Source organism: Scaptodrosophila lebanonensis, unplaced genomic scaffold, assembly GCF_003285725.1.
Source record: "Scaptodrosophila lebanonensis strain 11010-0011.00,11010-0021.00 unplaced genomic scaffold, SlebRS2 tig00000024-arrow-pilon, whole genome shotgun sequence".
Taxonomy (NCBI): domain Eukaryota; kingdom Metazoa; phylum Arthropoda; class Insecta; order Diptera; family Drosophilidae; genus Scaptodrosophila; species Scaptodrosophila lebanonensis.
Genome location: NW_022060538.1, coordinates 17,629,294 through 17,648,421, shown reverse-complemented (window position 1 = coordinate 17,648,421; position 19,128 = coordinate 17,629,294). Strand labels below are relative to the sequence as shown.

The 19,128-nt window shown below is 40.3% G+C and overlaps 2 protein-coding genes across 2 annotated transcripts in view; one reads left to right on the top strand and one right to left on the bottom strand.

The window, feature by feature from the left end:
• The first annotated feature begins 4,549 nt into the window (after nucleotides 1-4,549).
• On the top strand, nucleotides 4,550-6,799 carry LOC115620550 (larval serum protein 2). Its single transcript, XM_030513834.1, has one exon. The coding sequence runs from the start codon at nucleotides 4,550-4,552 to the stop codon at nucleotides 6,650-6,652; it is 2,103 nt and encodes a 700-aa protein (XP_030369694.1). The 3' UTR covers nucleotides 6,653-6,799.
• A 1,020-nt stretch (nucleotides 6,800-7,819) lies between these two features.
• The window catches only part of LOC115621205, a 93,877-nt gene continuing 82,568 nt past the window's right edge, over nucleotides 7,820-19,128 (bottom strand). Inside the window, exons 6-7 of the mRNA XM_030514786.1 lie at nucleotides 9,728-9,997; nucleotides 7,820-9,131 (exon numbers count right to left, since the gene is read on the bottom strand). Coding sequence (XP_030370646.1) covers nucleotides 8,760-9,131; nucleotides 9,728-9,997 — 642 coding nt within the window. The 3' untranslated portion in view covers nucleotides 7,820-8,759. The remainder of the gene's footprint in view (nucleotides 9,132-9,727; nucleotides 9,998-19,128) is intronic.

The window sequence follows — 19,128 nt, the reverse complement described above, 5'->3', positions numbered from 1 at the left end:
GCACACACCCTCCTTCTTGCTGTTTGGCCGCGATTAGCGCGCTATAAATCCTCAAATGTGGCTGCATTTTAACAACGTTTTTGCGTTTGTGCCATTGCTGTTATTGTTCTTATTATTGTTGTTGCTGTTGTTGTTAGATGCAGTCATAAAGCAAATCATTCAATGCGACCACGCCCATCGTGGCCGTAAAACAAGACGCCTGCACTAGCATTAAATTTCTGCAAATGTGCAACTCATTTTGCAAAGTTTCCTGGCAGTGGCGTATTTCCATTAAAAGCTATTATTATTGTTGTTGCAGCAATAGTGTAGGTTTGTTATACACATATATGTAGCTATATTCTAATGGATTTATTTTAAGCTGCCAGAAAAGGCGCAGCTTAATCAATAATTGAGCGATAGTCGAATGCTTGCGCCCTTTACCCTAGACCTACAGAAATCGAATCGGCAAACACAACTCAGCGCAATTTTTCGCCAAATCATGGTGCACCGCTTAATTTAGTCACACACTCAAATTCAAACTGTAAAAAGCGTTCGAAAGTTTTTCAGCACGTCCCTATACCTGTATGCTCCAGTCCTGAATGGGGCATCCCACAAAACATTTATGCGGTCAGTGTTGTTCGGTTATCAGGACTTTTTCTATTGAATATTCTTTGGGCATTTAGCAAATATGAGGCTACTAAATTAAAAGAATCTACATACATATATGTCGCGTATGTTATTTGTTTAATATAATCTTTCCGAAACTACTTCCACAGAAAGAGCCCATGTGCTTAAAAGTTACCGAATAAAATTAAAAGTATTTCCACAAACGATAGATAGACTCTTTTTTCGAGTAAGAAAGTCTACATAAAAATTTCAGCCCTGCAACTCTACTAATAATAATAAAATTTGTAAATTCTGAATTTATAAACAAATACCCTTTTAAGGGTGAAGAACTAAGTGACTTTTTCGGTCTGATATGCTTGGCAACACTGAAAGAACACCCTCGACCATTTCTCATACTTGTACTGCGTTACGCATACGCCGTGTGTTCGCTTTGTGGAAGTTGGAGCTCCACGTCGCGTCGGCAACACACGCGTACGTGCAAAACTTTAAACATCGCGATGACTGCACAATTATAGGCGGAAGAAAGGGGAGAGAGGGGAGCGACGGGCAGTGAGCGCAGAGAGCGAAAGCTCGCAGCAGTCAGGCGTGAGTCTTAGCAACAACCAATGGTGTGTAAAAAAAGGGCACGAAGCGTGTTGCCAAGGTGAGTCGAACTGCGTGCTCTGGATACAATGTTGTTGCCGCTACTAATGTTTGTGTTGTTTATGTAGTTGTTATTGTTGTTGCCGTTGAGCCATTTTGCGGTGTCTGTAACTGATGCATATGCCTTGCACTGCTGGATGCTGCTTGTTGCTTTCGCCGCCACTGCTGCTGCTGCAACTAATTAAGACAAACTAACGTGCTGGGTGCCTGTCGAGGTAAACGCCGTGCCGTGCAGCAAGGACGGCGTTGCTCAAATGCAGCCACACTCGGGCACCGACTAAAAGCTGTTCAAGGGCGAGCCTCTTTGCCAGAGTCTAAGTGTACTTGGAGAAAAAACTCAGTAAAACCAACCTCCAACTTAGCAACAACCAAGCTAATAAGAAAATAAAGTAGTATCTATCTAGTACTACTCCCAATTGGTTGTATAAATTAAAATATCAGAACTCAATATCAAGTAGAAATTAAGTTAGAAAGAACTTTGTTGCACCTATATTAATGGCAAGTTTTTGATGTTCCATCATTCTTCTAAATAAACACATTTCCGGTGATCAAGATAAGGGCCCTTGTCAATATATTTTCAGTGGGAAGAAGAAGGATTAATTTTTGAATGAGTTTAATATAAATATAATTTATTTTAATTAACATTATTTAGGCTTTAACATACGAATTGGTTACATTTTGGTATTTCCATTTATCCACTTTTCTTCGAGTGTGCATGTGTGCCTGTCGCTGCGGGTTTTGATATATGGCTTTGTTACAATCACAATGTGTTTACATGGAGCGCCAGTGCCAGCTAGCAAGTAACAACAACAGCAGCAACAAAGCCAGAGCGCCAAGTGCACTTAATTTGTTTGCTTAATTTACAAAACATGAGAAGATGACGATGCTGCTGCCGAGTTCGTGTATACACGTACAAACAAGTACACACACACGGCCATACAAGTACGCACTAACATCTAATGCCAACCGGGAGATACTCCGCCCCTTCGCTCCCCCGCATGTTTGTAAAGCACTGGCAGTCGCCACCTGCGTCAACTGCTGCTCCTTGTAAGTGCAGCTGTTGTCCTGGCCTGGCAACACGGGCCATCACTGGTGAGCAGTGAATGTTGCGTGTGAGCTTGTCTCTCTGCGCCGCACCCAGCAACCAGCCCTGGTGTCTTAATTATTTGCATACAAAAATGTTTTTAATACCTAACACAAAATTTCAACGCAAATAACCTGGGCGGGCTATCATCGTGGCAAAAATGTATTAGTGCTGATTAGGCGTTGGCATGGGCTGCGGAAGGAAAAGGGCTAGAAACAAAAGCGATTGGGTAATATAATATTTGTGCATTGTGGTTTACACTCTGTTGTCTTATAAAATGTTCGAGTATGTTAAGCAGCTTCATAGGTATTACTGTGCATTAGGAAATTTAACAAAGGGAGTGTTTGAAGGGTGACTAAGGTGACTTCAATACTAAGGCAACACGAATCAACAGCAAGTGAAAAAAAAATTAAATAATAAATTAATTTATTAATTAATATCCCTTGATTTCTTTAAGTTAACTTAAATTGAGATAGAACTAGAGGCATGTTCATAGTCCACCGTGGCATTGCGTGCACATGAATGTTCGCGTTCTTCCACATACACATACATATAAATAGAGTTACACTCCAATTCGATTTTGAAAGCAAAAATTATATATATATGTATATATATATATATATATATATATATATATATATAATATTTAAAAAAAAATTAAAAAAATATATATATATATATATTTTTTTTTTATATATTATCTGCTTCTATTTATTAATAACAATACGCCCCAAAAGTATGCCATGATTCCTGCCAATTTTAAAATATAAATCGGTGTGTTCGAGAACAGCTTGTCTTTCATTTACATTTACATAACTACCAGATAATCAAAATACATGTTATAAATCAGCAGCATGTTGGAAAATGAGTTTTCAATACTATTCAACACTTTTAAAAACTTATTTATTAAAAAGGGGAAAACCTTTAATAATGGAAGCTGGTTTCTGCTGAATGACGTTGGCCTGCTAATCATAAGTTTAAAAATGTGATCTTAACAACAAAAAAACGGAGCTCACTTTAATAATTTTTGTTAGTTCGTTGTGATAAGGGGATGAAAAAGGAAGAATATATGTGTTTAAATTTTAAAGTCGATAATCATAGGCTGCTGACGCCGATTCACATCCAACAGTGCTCATAGACAAAGAAACAAAACCTTATAAGTACATTTTTTTAAATACTTGAAGTAGGAATCTTTTTTGATTTTTAAAACAAAATTCTAGAGGGGCGAATGCTCCCTAATCAATTTGGTAAGCTATCTCTCATTTGTGTTCTCTTGAATTTATTTGCGTGTTCTCTGGTTTCGCTTAAACCTTTAAATCGAAAGTTTTTTATTTGCTATTGCTTTTCCTAACAACGCTGCTGCCGATGACGCTGCTGTCGTTTCATCTGCTGCTCAGCTACTTGGCAGTTCATCTTCAAGTTGCCATTTCTTGGCGCCGTTGCCGTTCTTTGTTGTCTACTTTTCTTGTTTGGCATTTTATAATTAATTGTTGTCAATTATTTTTAGCTTATGCTCCGGCAACAGCCACCAGATCGCGTCCAGCACCACCACCACCACCAGCACCAGCATCAGCCGTAGCAGCAACAGCAACAGCCGCAGAAGAAGCAAAAGCAGCATCGCTTGATAAGCAATGCAGCATTTTTTATGAGCTTGACCGCTTTGACTTTGACTTTAGACGGCAACTTGTAGTGGAAACAAAGGGACTATAAATAGTATACAAAACAACTTGCTTATCAGTGTTGATTGGGTTTGTGCTTAGTAATACCAAGGCGTCAGGTGTTTGTTTTGACAACCCGTCCCAGAGCCTGGAATCCCATCAAACCTGTGTGACATAACCGTGTAATTGACCTCGCGTCTTAGCTGTGCTGAGCAGCAGATTCCGTAGGCGCGATTGTGATCATTTGTTAAGCCTCCGTCTTATCAGAGGTGGCAACATTGTTTATGTTTTTAGGGCGTGCAGTGGAGCATTCCGGTGGCTGGGGTGGTGCTGCGATGGTGCGGTGGATGCGGTTTTAAATGAGCATGATAATGTCAAGGCAAATGCACGAGCCGGCCGTTGGCCAGCATCGTCGCTGCTTTCGCTGCTGCATATCTCGGCGACTGCAGAGGCACACGTTCATTGGTATGGGTATGTAGGTATATGGATGCATGGGTGTATGGGTGTACTACAGGTATAAATGGGCCTTGCATAGTGGACTGTGCTATGATTTCGCAAGATGAAGTCGTTCACCGCAGTTGCAGTGCTCACGCTGGCGCTTCTCGCGCTCGGCTCCACCAAGAACATTCAGTCTAAGGTGGCCGACAAGGACTTTCTGGTAAAGCAAAAGTTTGTATTTGAAATTCTGCAGCACATCTACCAGGACGATGTGTTTGTGACCAAATACGATACGAGCTTCTATGAATACAAGCCCTGGGAACACACCAGCGACTTCCAACATCCCGAGAAACTGCAACACTTCTTCGAGCTGTGGCAGCATCATCCCTTCAATGATGAGCAGGTATTTACCGTGCTGTACGATCGTCATGAGGAATACGCCGTTGGTTTGGTGCGCCTCTTCTACTTTGCCAAGAATTGGGAGACCTTCCAGCATGTTGTGTTCTGGGCCCGCCAGCATGTGAACAAGCAGATGTTCGTCTATGCCTTCACCATTGCTACCCTGGTCCGTGACGATATGCAAGGTATTGTGCTGCCCGCCCAGTACGAGATCCACCCCTGGACTTTCTTCGATACCCAGACTCTGGAAATGGCCGAGCACTACAAAATGCATGGCTTCCACTATGTGAAGAAGCTGGATAACATCTACAACGTGGTACTGAAGTCCAACTATTCGAACGTCCATGGAGACATCAACTACGATCATTCCCTGTCCTACTTGTTGGAGGATGTTGGTCTCAACTCGTTTTACTACTACTACAACCTGGACTATCCCTTCTGGACAAAGGGCAATGAGAAAATAGTGCTGAACAAGGATCGTCGCGGTGAGCTGTATTTGTACATTCACTGGCAGTTGCTGGCCCGTTACTACCTGGAGCGTCTGTCAAACGATTTGGGAGAGGTGCCAACCTTTAACATGTACGAGGAAGTCGATACCGGCTACTTCAACGGACTTCGCTACTACAACGGCATGGCATTCCCCAACCGCGACAACCACTATAGCTTCTACAAGGATCACAACATCGAGTACATCCAGGAGGTGGAAATGTACACACAGCGCATCATGGACTTCATCCACGAGAACGACAAATACACCATGGATGTGGTTAACCAGCTGGGTAACATGATCCAAGGCAATGCTGACAGCATCAACGAGAAATTCTACGGCAGCCTGGACAAATACTATCGTTATATTGTCAACGAGGGTCGCCCCTTCGGCAAGTACCAGGAGACGCTCCCCACCACCTTCATGCACTACGACACCTCAATTCGCGACCCCCTGTTCTTCGAGGTGTACAAGGGCATTTTGGATCACTACTGGCATCTGGTAGAGACCTTCCCTGAGTATACCAAGCAGGATTACGGATTCGAGGGTGTCAAGATCGATGCCGTCCACATGCCTGAAAGCCTGACCACCTACTTCGAGTACTTCGACTCGGACATCAGCAACGCTGTCAATGTTGAGGGCGTCGTCGAGTCTAGCACCGATGTGACCTACAAATTCGGCCGCAACTCGCACTACAATGGCGAGAGCTACGTGATCAAGGCACGTCAGTACCGCCTTAACCACAAGCCCTTCGAATTCACTCTGGATGTCACCTCCGACAAGGCACAGCAAGCCATAGTCAAGGTCTTCATTGGTCCCAAGTACGATGAGAATGGTCGTTTGATCCACCTGCAAAATAACTACATGAACTTCTTCGAGCTGGAGCACTTCAAGGTTGATCTGGTTGCCGGTGTGAACAACATCAAGCGCAGCAGCGGTGACTTTAGCTTCTGGGTGAATGATCGCACTACCTACCTCGAGCTGTACCAGAAACTGATGGATGCCACCAACAGCGACTACAAATTCAAGCTCGATCAGTCCGAGACTCATTGCGGTGTGCCAAATCGCGTTATGCTGCCCAAGGGAAAGAAGGGTGGTCAGACCTACCAGTTCTTCTACATGGTCTATCCTTATCATGAACCCACTGTCGCCCAGTACACTGGCTACGATCCCATCATTAGCTGCGGTATTGGTCATGGCTCTCGCTATGTCGATAACTTGCCCTTCGGCTTCCCCTTCAACCGTCCGATCAAACACGACTACTACTTCGATGTGGACAACTTTAGGTTCTTCGATGTCAAGATCTATCATCGCGATGAGCACACCAATGTGGTCTAAGATCGGCGAACTCAGACTCTGATTTAGTTGTAGGCCTAACCAACCACTGCGCTCCATCCGCAGTGCGTGTTCGATTCAATTAATATAAAATGTGAACTTGCTTGCAAATCAATAAAAAGAACACAACCTACGAAAACAAATAACTAATTATAATCGAAACACTTCATTTGCGCGAACTTAGTACTTTGGTCTGCCACAATGCCACAACTGATTAAGTAAAAGTTTTGCCTCGGAAATTTCCTTTGTATTATTTCTTTATTTCATCAAATAATTTTCCGTCTTTATCGCTTTTTATTTGAGCTAAGTTTCATGCCCAGTGGCGTGTTTGCCTTTAGTGGCGTGCTTTGATTTTCTTTTATGTTTTTGGGTTTAGCTTAACTCTCATCAATTATCGTAATTATGCATATCTCATATATTTATTTATATATATATAAGTATATATATATATTTGTTTGTTTGTCGTATTCTGTTTCGCTTTATGCATGTCGTTTTTTCATACTTATTTGAGTGTTGTTTTTTGTTTTTTGCTTTCCTGTAATTAAGTTTGATTTTACATTTTATTATTATTAGCAATTAGTTTAGTTCTGTTTTAATTTGCTGGCGACGCTAAAATAATTTCGTTTTATGGGATTATTCCTTTTCCTTTGATTTACAATTCAGTTGCTTGCTTTTGATTCGTTCCTTTTTATTTTGTTAATTTTGTTTTGTGTGTTTTTTTTTTAATTTCTCTAATTTTAATTAGTAGTTTTTATGTTGGTTTGTGGTAAAGGGCTTACAGCATTTTTCATTGTGACATTGCAAATCGTTTGCAAATTTGTGCCACACGTACATATTTTGGATACCTTAACATCTTTTGTGGTTTATACTTATTATGGTTTATTAAATAGTACGCCCAACTTTGTCCAACTAGCTTCTATGCACTAACATTATCGATTTATTACTCTTACATATTTCTAATATGTTTTTATATTTATATATTATTATTAGTAATAATTTATGTGTCGATTGGACTCAGCCAATCGTTTTGCCTTACACACCTAACAAAAACGATTAACATTTAAATCGTCTGAATGAAACAAAATGCACAAGGTAAATGCAATAAATTAACCACAACGCAAACAATATTAATTCAATTCAATAAATAACTTTCATCATATAAATGTTACGCTCAGTTACTTAACTACACACGTACGAGTATTTCTCTTTTTTCATTGTGTTTTATTATTATTACATAATTACCTTTTCATTTCAACATTAATTCATGTTTTTCTACCGGACTGGCTGCACATTAGTTTTTGTTTATCTGTTTTGATTTGATGTTATTTTTGTCGTCATTTGTTGTCGTTATTTTTACAAATATTATTTACATAACTTACGTATCTAGGCTGCGGGTATTGGAGGGTAGGGTGTACTTAGTGTGTAATTATTTTTGTCTTAAGGGTATTAATTGTTTTTTATGCAAATTAGCTTCCAATTTCTGTGTCTTCTCTGCTCGTCCTCAAATTGCGGTCTTAACCACTTTTATGCTAAATGCGAATTTATTTATCCGTCTTCCATATCATGCCATCATTTTTTGGAGTACTTGTTCCTTATTATAGCAAAGTTGCACGGATCTTTGGGAAATTTCCATTTTTTCAAAATGTTTTCACTTACTTTTTAGTTGTTTTGTCTAATTTTTTTGTCTTTGCTGTACTTAAAATATTTTAAAGTTACTAACGTTTTGTAGCGCGGCCGCAAATTAATAAATTACTGTACTGCAGTTAATATTTTTAAATGCCGGGGCTCGACGCCATTGTTTGTTTAGTGCACGGCGTCAGCAACAACAACAACTGGAAAGGCTGCAAATGGCGAAACGTGGAAGGTGGATCGCATCCACGCTGCCCCTCCAATATTATGTTTTAATTTTTTTTGCAATTTTTTTTATTTGTTTTTATTTGCGCATATTGCGCGCTTTTATTTATTGGTTGGCTCTTGTTATTTTTTAATTATACATTACACTTTCCGCTCTTTGAGGCTGATGTTGTTGTTTTGCTGATGCTGATGCTGCTGCTGCCACCGTTGCTGTTGCCTTTCTGCTCCTTCAGTTTGTCATTTACATGCGTCCTGGTCACAGTTGCGTGGCTGCTAGCGTCACCAGCGCCAGGGTGAGGATACTGGCTACACTGCACTGCGCCGCACCCGTTAGAGCCGAATTGTCTGGATCACCGTTTACGTAGCGCTTGGAGCCCTCCAGGCCGAGCAAATTGGGCGAAATCGTTGTGGGCGGCATTGTGCTAAGCCCGATGCGTTGCTGCACACTCTTGTGGAAGACATGCAGTATGGAGACCTCGCAGAGCAGCATTATGCTCGTCTGATACTTGGGCATGGCATGGAAGAAGCCTTGCAGTACTTGACTCTGCGGATAGATCTCCAGCGAGGAGTAGGTGGCAGAGCCTTCGAATGCGTTTTGTGTGATGCGCTGGAGCGGCGTTTTATAGACCTGAAAAATAATACAAAAATAAGCAAACTTTCAAAAGATAGGCCATAAAATTTAACACTCATTAAATAACTTGAACATTTATTATAAAAAAAAAACAATTAAATCAAATAATATTGTATCTGTTAATTTTTTTATTTTTAAGAATTTTATACAAGATAACTCAATAACTTCACTTCCAATCGTTGAAATGTCATGAAATTCTCACTGGTCAATCGATAAAGATAGCAGATTCTAACGCACCAATCGACATATAGATAGCGTCACCAGGCGGCGCTTGATTCAGAAAGTCCTCTTTACTTTGGAAAACTCCTTGTATGTTCAAATTTTTTATTTGTTTCAGGAAACTTTATTTATATATATAGAGGTAAGTTGTGGAAGAATACAACTCTTCTCTCAGCTATCACCTATTATCCGGGGTCGGAAGTTCATGTTTTACTATAAATGCCGACAATCTAATCTAATATAGCAGTATTGTGGTAAAATACTCGTATTTTGTTATAGGTAGCAAAGGCAAAGGAATATTTCGATTGCAGAAAATTACATCCGACCTGGTTTAAATATTGAAATACAGCGAGTGAATGGCTTCTGGAACTCACCTTTCGTCCATTGATGTACCAGGTAATGTTGGCCGGTGGATATGAGGGACCCACCGTACAGACGGCTTTAAACATGTCGTTCTCCGAAATCACCTTCTTGTCCACCTGCATGGCCGGATCGTCCTTGGGCAGTTCAATCACCTGCATGTGCGCTGACCTTATGTCCGTGTGGAAGAGCGGCGCATCCTCGGAGACCTCACATTGATAGCTGCCCGTCAATTCACGTGTCACGCCTTTCAGTGTCACTGAAGTTGCATCCGAATTGGTGAGCTATAGACGACAGGATGTTGGGAATTGTTAACACCGTTATTATAGTAATTAGAAGCGTGCCTGCGCTTGGCGGCAATGTGACCACAAAAAACGTTTACAACAATTTTTGATAAGTTGATTAAAACCAAATTGAAATGGATGTCAACTGAGTGAATGCATTTTGTGTGTGTGTGTGCGATTTTTAGTCCGACCATGCCCTGCGGCCCCTGATGCTGCATGCGATAAAAGCGCGGTAGTCGACAGCCCCCATACAGTTGAGTGGCGTAAACGAGTGGCAGTATACAAGTATAGCACCGCCATTTTGTGATGTGTGCATATGTGTCCTTGTGTTTGTTGTTGTTGGCGCAATTTTGCATTTGTTGATAATGGGCAACGATTGCCACTTGCAGCACACAATCCACATGCCAAAGGGTTGCAACCCATACCTTAATATTTGGCGCTACACTGAGAAACAATGTTCGTGATTACAAAAAGAAAGACTTGAGCTTCTACTACATATCCATAAAAACTTTAAAATTACATGTTGTAATGCAAATGAATTGAATTGAATGCATGTATTTATGTGCTCTATGAATTCATACGAAGTACGAAATAAAGTACATAGTTGCAAAAAGTTCTTCTAAGAAGGAAACAAAAATACAATTAATAGCAAGAACTGACTAGGAACCGTTTTGTGAACGATGCTGGAATAGTTTTGCTATCAATTCAGGGATAGCTAAATGCAATTGAACTTTTGGACTCCATCTGTTTCAATGAGAATAAAAATTGGGCTCCGATCACAACTTCTACGCCTTGTCCTACTTTAAATGTAAATCTAATCTAAATGTAAATTGGCTGACAAACAATCAATTTAGAAAGTGGATCAAAAAAGAGTGCATAAATTTCACAAATTGTGGGAACATATTTTCCAAGCATTTTTGTTTTATGCACGGACTGTTAAACAAACACGATTACAAATTAAATCAGTTTAAAAAATAATATAATAATATTTAATTCCTTCTCTTAAGAAATTCATGAAAGCACTGTTAATGGAACAATTAAAAGTTAACTTTTTCGGATTGCTGTATGTTTCAGTTAATTGATGAACACAAAGGTTACAATATTTTTTTGTCTGTAACTATTTTAGAGTCTCTGTATGTGGGTGTGTATAACCCGCCGCACAAAATCCAAATCCACTTCACCCAACGCTTCTGCATACCATCGAAGAGACGCTGCCATGTAGCGGCGATTAACGTATTGAAATTCTCATGCGCTGTTTCTACACCTCATCGTCTGGCCTTTGTAGCTAAGTTCAATTCAACGCAGAAGCTTATCCTCTCCCTCTCCCTCCTCCTCCTCTTCCCCTTCCCCCACTCCCAAGCACGACTACCACAGCAAAGTTGTGCATATGCCGCTTTGTTAATTTGCATCTGTCCTAATCCCTCCATTGTTGACGCCGCAGTTATTGGCACTACCAGTCGCCATTCTGCCATGCCCGGGGCGCGCAACAACAGCAGCATACAGAAACGACAACAACAGTTGTTTATGTGTGTGTGTGTGTGTACGATTGTTTCAACACTTTCGCGCATTGCTCGCCGGCTAGAAACGGAGGAGCGACAAGCGACGAGCGTCTAGCGACAGCGCTTTCTATTTAGTTGCTGTTTGCCGTTGGCAGTGTTTTTGTTTTTTGTTTTTCTATTTCTGTTTTTTGTCTGCTTGTCGATGAGAATGTGTGGGTTGTTGTTATTGGTTTTTGTTTGCTAGTTTGCTAGTTCATTCGCAGATAACACGCTGTCGATAAGCGCGCTCGAGCTATAGCCATAGAGTCGGGCAGCTGGCAACCCAGCAGTGAGCCCTCGAAAGCGGCAGCGAATAGTCGGAGTGGCTTTTCCTTGCTTTTCCTCGCTTTTTACGGTCAGGCCATGGCAGCTTAAACAGTTGGCGCACAATTGGCGCTCGCGGTTCACATACATGAAGTCATACATATATGGATGAGTGTGCTGGTGTGAGTTACTGGTCCGGGCAGTCATTGCTGGCGCTCCTCGTTGGCTGCCATTTGGCATATTGGCTCCCCATGCGCGTTGCGGTTTTAGTGGCTTTTGGATTTGTCGACGTTGATCTCGTTACGCAATCGTAAAATGAAAACAAATGTGAAACGTATTGATAAGGTTTTCTATATGCAAAGCGCATGTGTGTGTATGTGTGTGTGTGGGTGTGTTTGTTTTGTCTCTGTTGTGTGCTTATGTATAGTATGTTGTTCTCGCCATTCCTGAATTTGAATTATGAATGTGCATTGGCTTTGGCTGCACTCTGCCTGTCCAAGGGAAACAAATATCAGCATCGTATGTTATATCACATAAGTTATGCGTGCAACATTGTTACATAAATGCGAGCTTAAAGCCAGCCTGCTCTCCAATATAATATGTATTTATTAAGTTTATAGTAAGCTACACTCTGGTAACGTTTCTATCCGCAACAAATGTATCTCTGCACTTTGTTGAATGTGTTCTTTATATACTATTCTTACTTTTGTTAAATATCGGAACCGCAATAGTTTTTAAACTTTTTCAAATTCAACCGAAAATCGATTCTATAAACAAAATAATTGTTCCTATGTACATTACTGAGTTTCTTAAAACACACCAAACACACCGTATGGTTGCCGAACCATAATCCTATTATTGCTGGCGTGCACACTTTTTCAGAATTGTAAGCTACAAATTTTATTGGCCACACTTTCGAGATTTGAAATAGATAAATGCCCATGATAGTAGCTGATTTAACTTTTGAATTTTCCATTTGGCATTTTCAACACAAATTTCAAAAGCTGGAGACCAACTCTATCCTCAATGGACACTCAAATGATCGTCAACTAAAACTAAATACATGCATATGCAAATTAAATGACACTAATTATGTAATCAGAAAAGTTGTGTCCCAGGTTTTTATTTCTGTGTTTTGTCTGTTGTTATACGGGATGGCTCGGAGAGGTATTGTTTATTTTGTGACTGTCTCATATGTATGTTAGTTTATATATACTAGCAGATTTAATTGCATGTGACTTTGTTATGCCACGACTGTAACGTTTGTTGTTTGTTGCTTATATTGTTGCGGCTGTTGTTGGGTTTGTTGTGGCAGTGAGGCGGAAACGGAAGTGGCAGCGTCAGGAAGCGCGGCAACAAACGCAAATGTCTGCCATTTTGAAGAATTATGCCGCACACGCACTCGCACAGACACATATACACATGACTCTTGCTATTTGCCCCCTGCGCTTCGGAACTCAGCTCGACTCGCTGCCGTTGGTCCTTTTTTGTTCTATGTTCACAAAGTTCTTTCTACTACATGCCACTTCACATTTTTCCTGTTTTTATTTATTTGTTGCCTTTTAATTTCTATGTATTTAAATTAACTTTTTCTATTTTTATTTCTTTCATTTTTCTGCTGTTGCCGCAGCTGCGTTAAGCACAACTTTGCGACGAGTTATGCGGCATAAAAAATTATGCTACTAAAGCCCAATTTCGCATGTTAGCCCGGGATTGCCATACACATACACGCATGCTTGCAACGTTTTGCAATTACACACACACACACACACACACATACCGCAAGTAAAGTATTGTTTCAATAATTCTGGCTTTATGAAATAATAACTTCACTGCACTGGCTGCTGAGCTCACAGCGTCGAGTTGTAAGAACACAATGAATTTCAATGCAGTCCCCTGCCCCTCTGCTGCGTCTTCCACTCGTTTGCTCGTTCCCTAGCACAGCTGCAAAATCTACGGTCTTACGTTCCCCTTCTCTCGCCACTCACATCTCAGAGCTTCCATCTACACTCCACACACTCGTTTCGCTGAATTTCCGCTGTTTGTTGTGCAGCAATTTTAATTTTGAAAACGCTGTCCCTCCATATCACACACACATGCACACACACACCAATATGTACACTTGACAAAAAATTACATACTTGTATAGTTAAGCAAGCTGAGAATCAACACAAGCTAAGTCTGAACAAATCCTTTTAAGGTTTCATTGAATTTTGTGAACTCTGAGAAGCATTATCTTTCATCAGCCCTATTGATGAATGATCATGCATTGGAAAAGCCTAAGAAAAATTTTGGGGGGCTATTTAACGCCGTCTGAAATTGTTAGATTTTAAATATTGCTAAGCTTAAATTAATTTTGAAACGTAGTGACAAAAATTTCAAAAATTTACGTAGCAAAATAATTGCCTAAGGGCACTTTTAAATGATTTTACTTTGGAAATTGTATTGTTTTATGTGAACTATTTTTCAATTTGAAACAAATAAAGATTACTTGTATTCTCAGAAACCATTTTGGCTAATCTATTGCTAAGCGTTTAGTATTGTTATATTTTTAGAGACGAGTATATTAAGAATTAGGTGCTGATCGATGTGAGCGCTTGTATATTTTCAATAACTAATAAAGTTTTAAATCAGGATTTATTTTGTTCTTTACCAATTGCTTTATCTAACCAAAAAATTACGGATTTAGTATTTCATTTTTATTAGTGGAGAAGTGTAGAAGTATGTGTGAGTGTGTGTGCGTGTGCCTCAGCTGCTGGCTGCTTGCAGCTCGTTTGCATGCAACACTTTATGAATTATTGCTGTATCAACTCAAGTCGCGGCAGCCAGGCAGCCACACATGCACACATACACACACACATAAACAAATATGCGCACGTATTATGTCATCCCGAATTTCCGTTGCCTCGAGCTTTGTTGTAACTAACGGCGCTGCTGGCGCGCTGTGCGTATGTATGGGTGTGTGTGTGTGGGCCTGATTCTGTGTCCATGCCTCCTGTACTTGTTTTGAGCTTTAGTTGGTCTTGCTGCTACTGCTGCTGCTTCTGTTGCAGTGGCTCTTGTTAGTGCTGTTGTTATTTCTGCTGGCATTTCACAACTTCGACTGTGTGTCGCGCTCCAGCGTGCGCCCCCGCACCCAGGAGCGTGCTTTGGCAAAAACCGACCACAAATTTAGTGAATGAGATGTTTCCGGTGCGGTTGTTGCCACTGCCGCTCCTACTGCTGCTCGCTACTGTTGTGCATTTTTGGTGTTTGGAAAATGCATGGCTTTTTATTGTGCTCATTGTGAGCGCGTCATGTGAATTCTATTGTGGCCAGCGCTGGCAGTTTTGCAGTTTTCCAGTTACACACTCAACGCCGCATTTTTTTGGTGAATGCATTTTACTGTCCGACTCCATGTGTGTGTGATTTTTTATTTTATTTATTATACATACACCCGTACTATACAAGTATGTATGTTCATGTTGTGTGACTGTGGCTTGATTTATTGAATTTGTCAATTTGTTGCGCCGCAACCAACAGACCAACAGCATACAGATTTGAAATACTTTGAGGAGCTGTGCCACAGTGCGGATGATAATAACGAATTCGGTAGTGGAAACACTAAAAATATATCATAAACCCTTCCAATGCAAGGGATTATTTATATACTTTGAATAAAAAGATAAAAACTGTGTTTAATCTCAGTTTTCTTTTCTAATGTTTTTGAATTGTCACCATTCAAGAGGGAAACGGATTTAATGGGTTTAGCATTGCGAAAGTGTTGATATTTCTTGCCCGCATTTTCCACTTCAAATTCAGCTAGTTTGATTTTCCAAATTTCAAAAAGGTGCATAACAAAATTTATTTATAGTGACTTCGTTTGATTAGGATTTTTTGGGATTTGAATGATAAATAGTAGTCAACATTACTTCGTAATAAAAGCGTAAAATTAAAATCATTTTTTGTTGGATGCGGCTTTGGCTAAGTTCTTCGTATGAAGAATTTTAAATTTAATCGTGAAAATAAAATAGTGTGAAACCGTGGAGGAAAGCTTCAAAAGTCGTTTTAGTCTCTCACATTTAAATATAATATTTATGGCTTTTTTTAAAGTTTGCTTTCGCTTGTCACATTCATGGTATCTAAAGATTTTCCGACTTATCAAGTGGTCACAAAGTTCCATTCACTGCCTTTGACGAGGAGGGCCATAGTAGTGTTTTGAGACTTACGAGGCCATCAAAGTGACTGGCATTGCGTGTATCTAATTAAGCACCGTCCAAAATTTAAGCATGCCCAGCAAAGTAACCCAAGCAGAACCACAAAAGCAAACTTTTTAGGTACTTTTGTTGAAGCTGTCACTACTGCTGTTGTCGCCATTGTTGTCTCTGGTCCCCCCTTTCAGCTGTACCCCCTCTCAGTTGTACACCAACAGCTTTTGACTGGTAAGTGCATTAATTTTAAGCGCACATTGCTGTGCATAAATGTGAGGCGTGCCGGGTTATTAACAATGTTAAAAGCAACGCCGACAGTCCAACACTCGAGCAGCCCAACAATAGAGGCAGCAGTCAACGCCATTTTGGGTGTGAATGTCTGTGTGTGTATGTGATGCCATTACCACAAACTTAATGTGGAATAATTCCTTCCGTGTTGACAGTGCGAAACTTTTTGGTCACAAATTTCGGCACTAATAGACAGACAACACTTGGCAAAAAATAGAGCGACTTTATCCGTCACTTAATCCTTCATGCCGAACTATATGAAAATGAAAAATGATAGGTATTGAAGAACGCTCGACTTACTAATGTTTAAAATTAGAAACAAGAAAACCTATGCCGAGATTTTTAGTTTTTCCAATTCGACCCGATAGAAATGAATATTGAATACTTTTATTTTTCTTCTCCAATCTATTATGGATTGGAATATCTTAAGCAAACAGTTTTATCACTCAACAATTTTAGTGCGATATTTTTTTTTAAGAATATGTTTTAATGGCACCTCTCGAACAATTTGATTTTTAAAGTGTAGCAGGACCTTTAGTGCCAAGCCTTGTAGCGTTGTCTCATCTTTTTTGGTGGAAATTTTGTTATTGCTACAATGCGGACAATGAATAAGCCGCAAAAACTTTTGAGCGGCAGTTGAAGCTGAGGCACATCCTCTATCGCTCAGCAGGCGGTCGCTTGCTGGCTGGCTCGACGTTCTTTTGTTGGTAATTGTGTTTTTAATTGAAACGACTTCTGACCACAGGCAGCATCATTGCAACGATTGGCACGCCCCTGCTTTCATTATTGCTGTTGTTGCTTTTGTTGTTGTAGCTGTTGTCGGTGTCGTTGTCGAGGCGTGTAAATTAAAAATTTAATTACATTAAACATGATTTTGTGCAATTTTCATAACGACAGGAAATGAGTTTATTTTCCATTCCCGTTGTTGTGGTAATGTTGACTTGGATTCTACGTTTCAGATGTTTTCTATGCAGTGAGTCTAGCCTCCGACACCACCACCACCACCACTACCACCGCCCTCTGTCTAAATGACTTTTGAAGTTTGTTGACGCGGTGTTGGCTGCACTCGCTTCTTTTTGCCTTAATATGCATACATTTACATTCCAATAACGCTTAAGTGGACGAGCAAGTGCACTCGGGCGTCCGCACCTACCTAGTAGGCGGTCGGTCACAAGTGTATTGCATGTCAGGCGCAGACATGTGCACCACCACCAGGACCAGCACCACCCTATGCCGCTGCTGCAGCTGCCTTTCAAGAGCTGCCCTCGAGTGGCACAACAGTCGCCCACTCACACACACACACACACACACATGTGAGGCGGCGCAAAGCCAACCAACCCTTTGCTGCACAACAGCCCACTCACACACTCAAACACACACACACACATATACACACGTTCTTCTATACACATACATAATGCTGCTTGGCATGAACTTTTCTCATTAAGCGTGTTTAGCAGTTGAAATGATTTGAGCAAAAGTAAAACAAGTCAAGTTATAATGTTTTAATCTCAATTACGGCACTTGCCACAATTTCGTCTTAATGGGCACCACTAGCCACCCATCGCGCCACCTGCCACACGTTGGCCCAATGCACTATATGAACTTTGCCCCTGCCTCTAGTTCTGCCTCTATTTGCCTTGGCATAACTTAATAATTCCATTTCCATTTGGCCTTTGACCACAGTATGCATCGGTTTTTGTTTTTAGTTCGTTCGCTCATTCACCCATACATATACATCCATTCATTAATTCATTCGTTAGTTCATTGCGGTATCAATTTAAATTAGAAATGCTGGCGGCTATTGCGCTTGTGCTTAATTTTTCTCAATTACGTTGAGTCGTAGTTTTGCGTTGCTTCGCCCACCTTGCCTTTCTCTTCGTTTACGCATATTGGCCAGCTGAGCGAATTTTTTTTTTTTTTTTTGTAATATTCTTTTGGTTCTGTTTTAACACGCCTCGTTGCATTTGGTTGCAGTGCAACTAACCTTCAAAGTTAATTGCAAGCTCTTCTGTGTCTGCAGCTAAATTATTTGCATTAAAAAGCGCCCTCTCACTATCCCTCCTTTCCTCTTTCCCTATTGCCATCTCCCTTTCTTATACTTTTCACCTTTTGCGGTTCATAGCTCATTGCATCTGAAGTAGTTTGTTGGCATCAGCACATACTATACACACAAAAAAACTAACGAAACGTTCAAGGGGAAAACAAGAAGAAAAGGGAGTGCTTAAATTAAAATTTATTTATTCTACTTGCGCACATAAGTAGGCTACAAATTTGCGCGTTAACCTCAATAAAGCCAGCAGCCTGTACGCTCCTTTTGAATAGTTTCCAATTCGTTGGTTCTGTAAGACGACTTTATGCAGCGAAAAATAATCACAAAAAGTATATACGAGTAGAAGCACATAATTAACGTGCATTGATTGACGCTGCATCCGCCCAAAACCATTTACCATTTACTTTAATGTGCTTAGCAACACCAATGTTCACGCCCACGCTGAGCTAACCGAGAGCCCACAGACCCTTTATTCAGCTGCAATCGAAATATTTAATTAGTGCACAAATGCCTTTGAATGCTAATTAGTGGCAAATTAACATTTGAGTAGGGCTCATGTTCGTGTTCGTGTGCTGCATTCCTAGAATTTTTGTTCCGATATTTTACCCTTTTTTCCCTACACCCACAAGGTATATTAACATTTTTCGTTATATGTGTAACACGTTAACCAGACTATCTCTTAAAAAAAATACATCCAAGCAGCTAGATATATATTTTATATCCATGATATATTATCGATTATGTGTTAGTATGATAAAGTGTGAAAGAAAATGGCGAGGTTATACCAAAAAACATCAT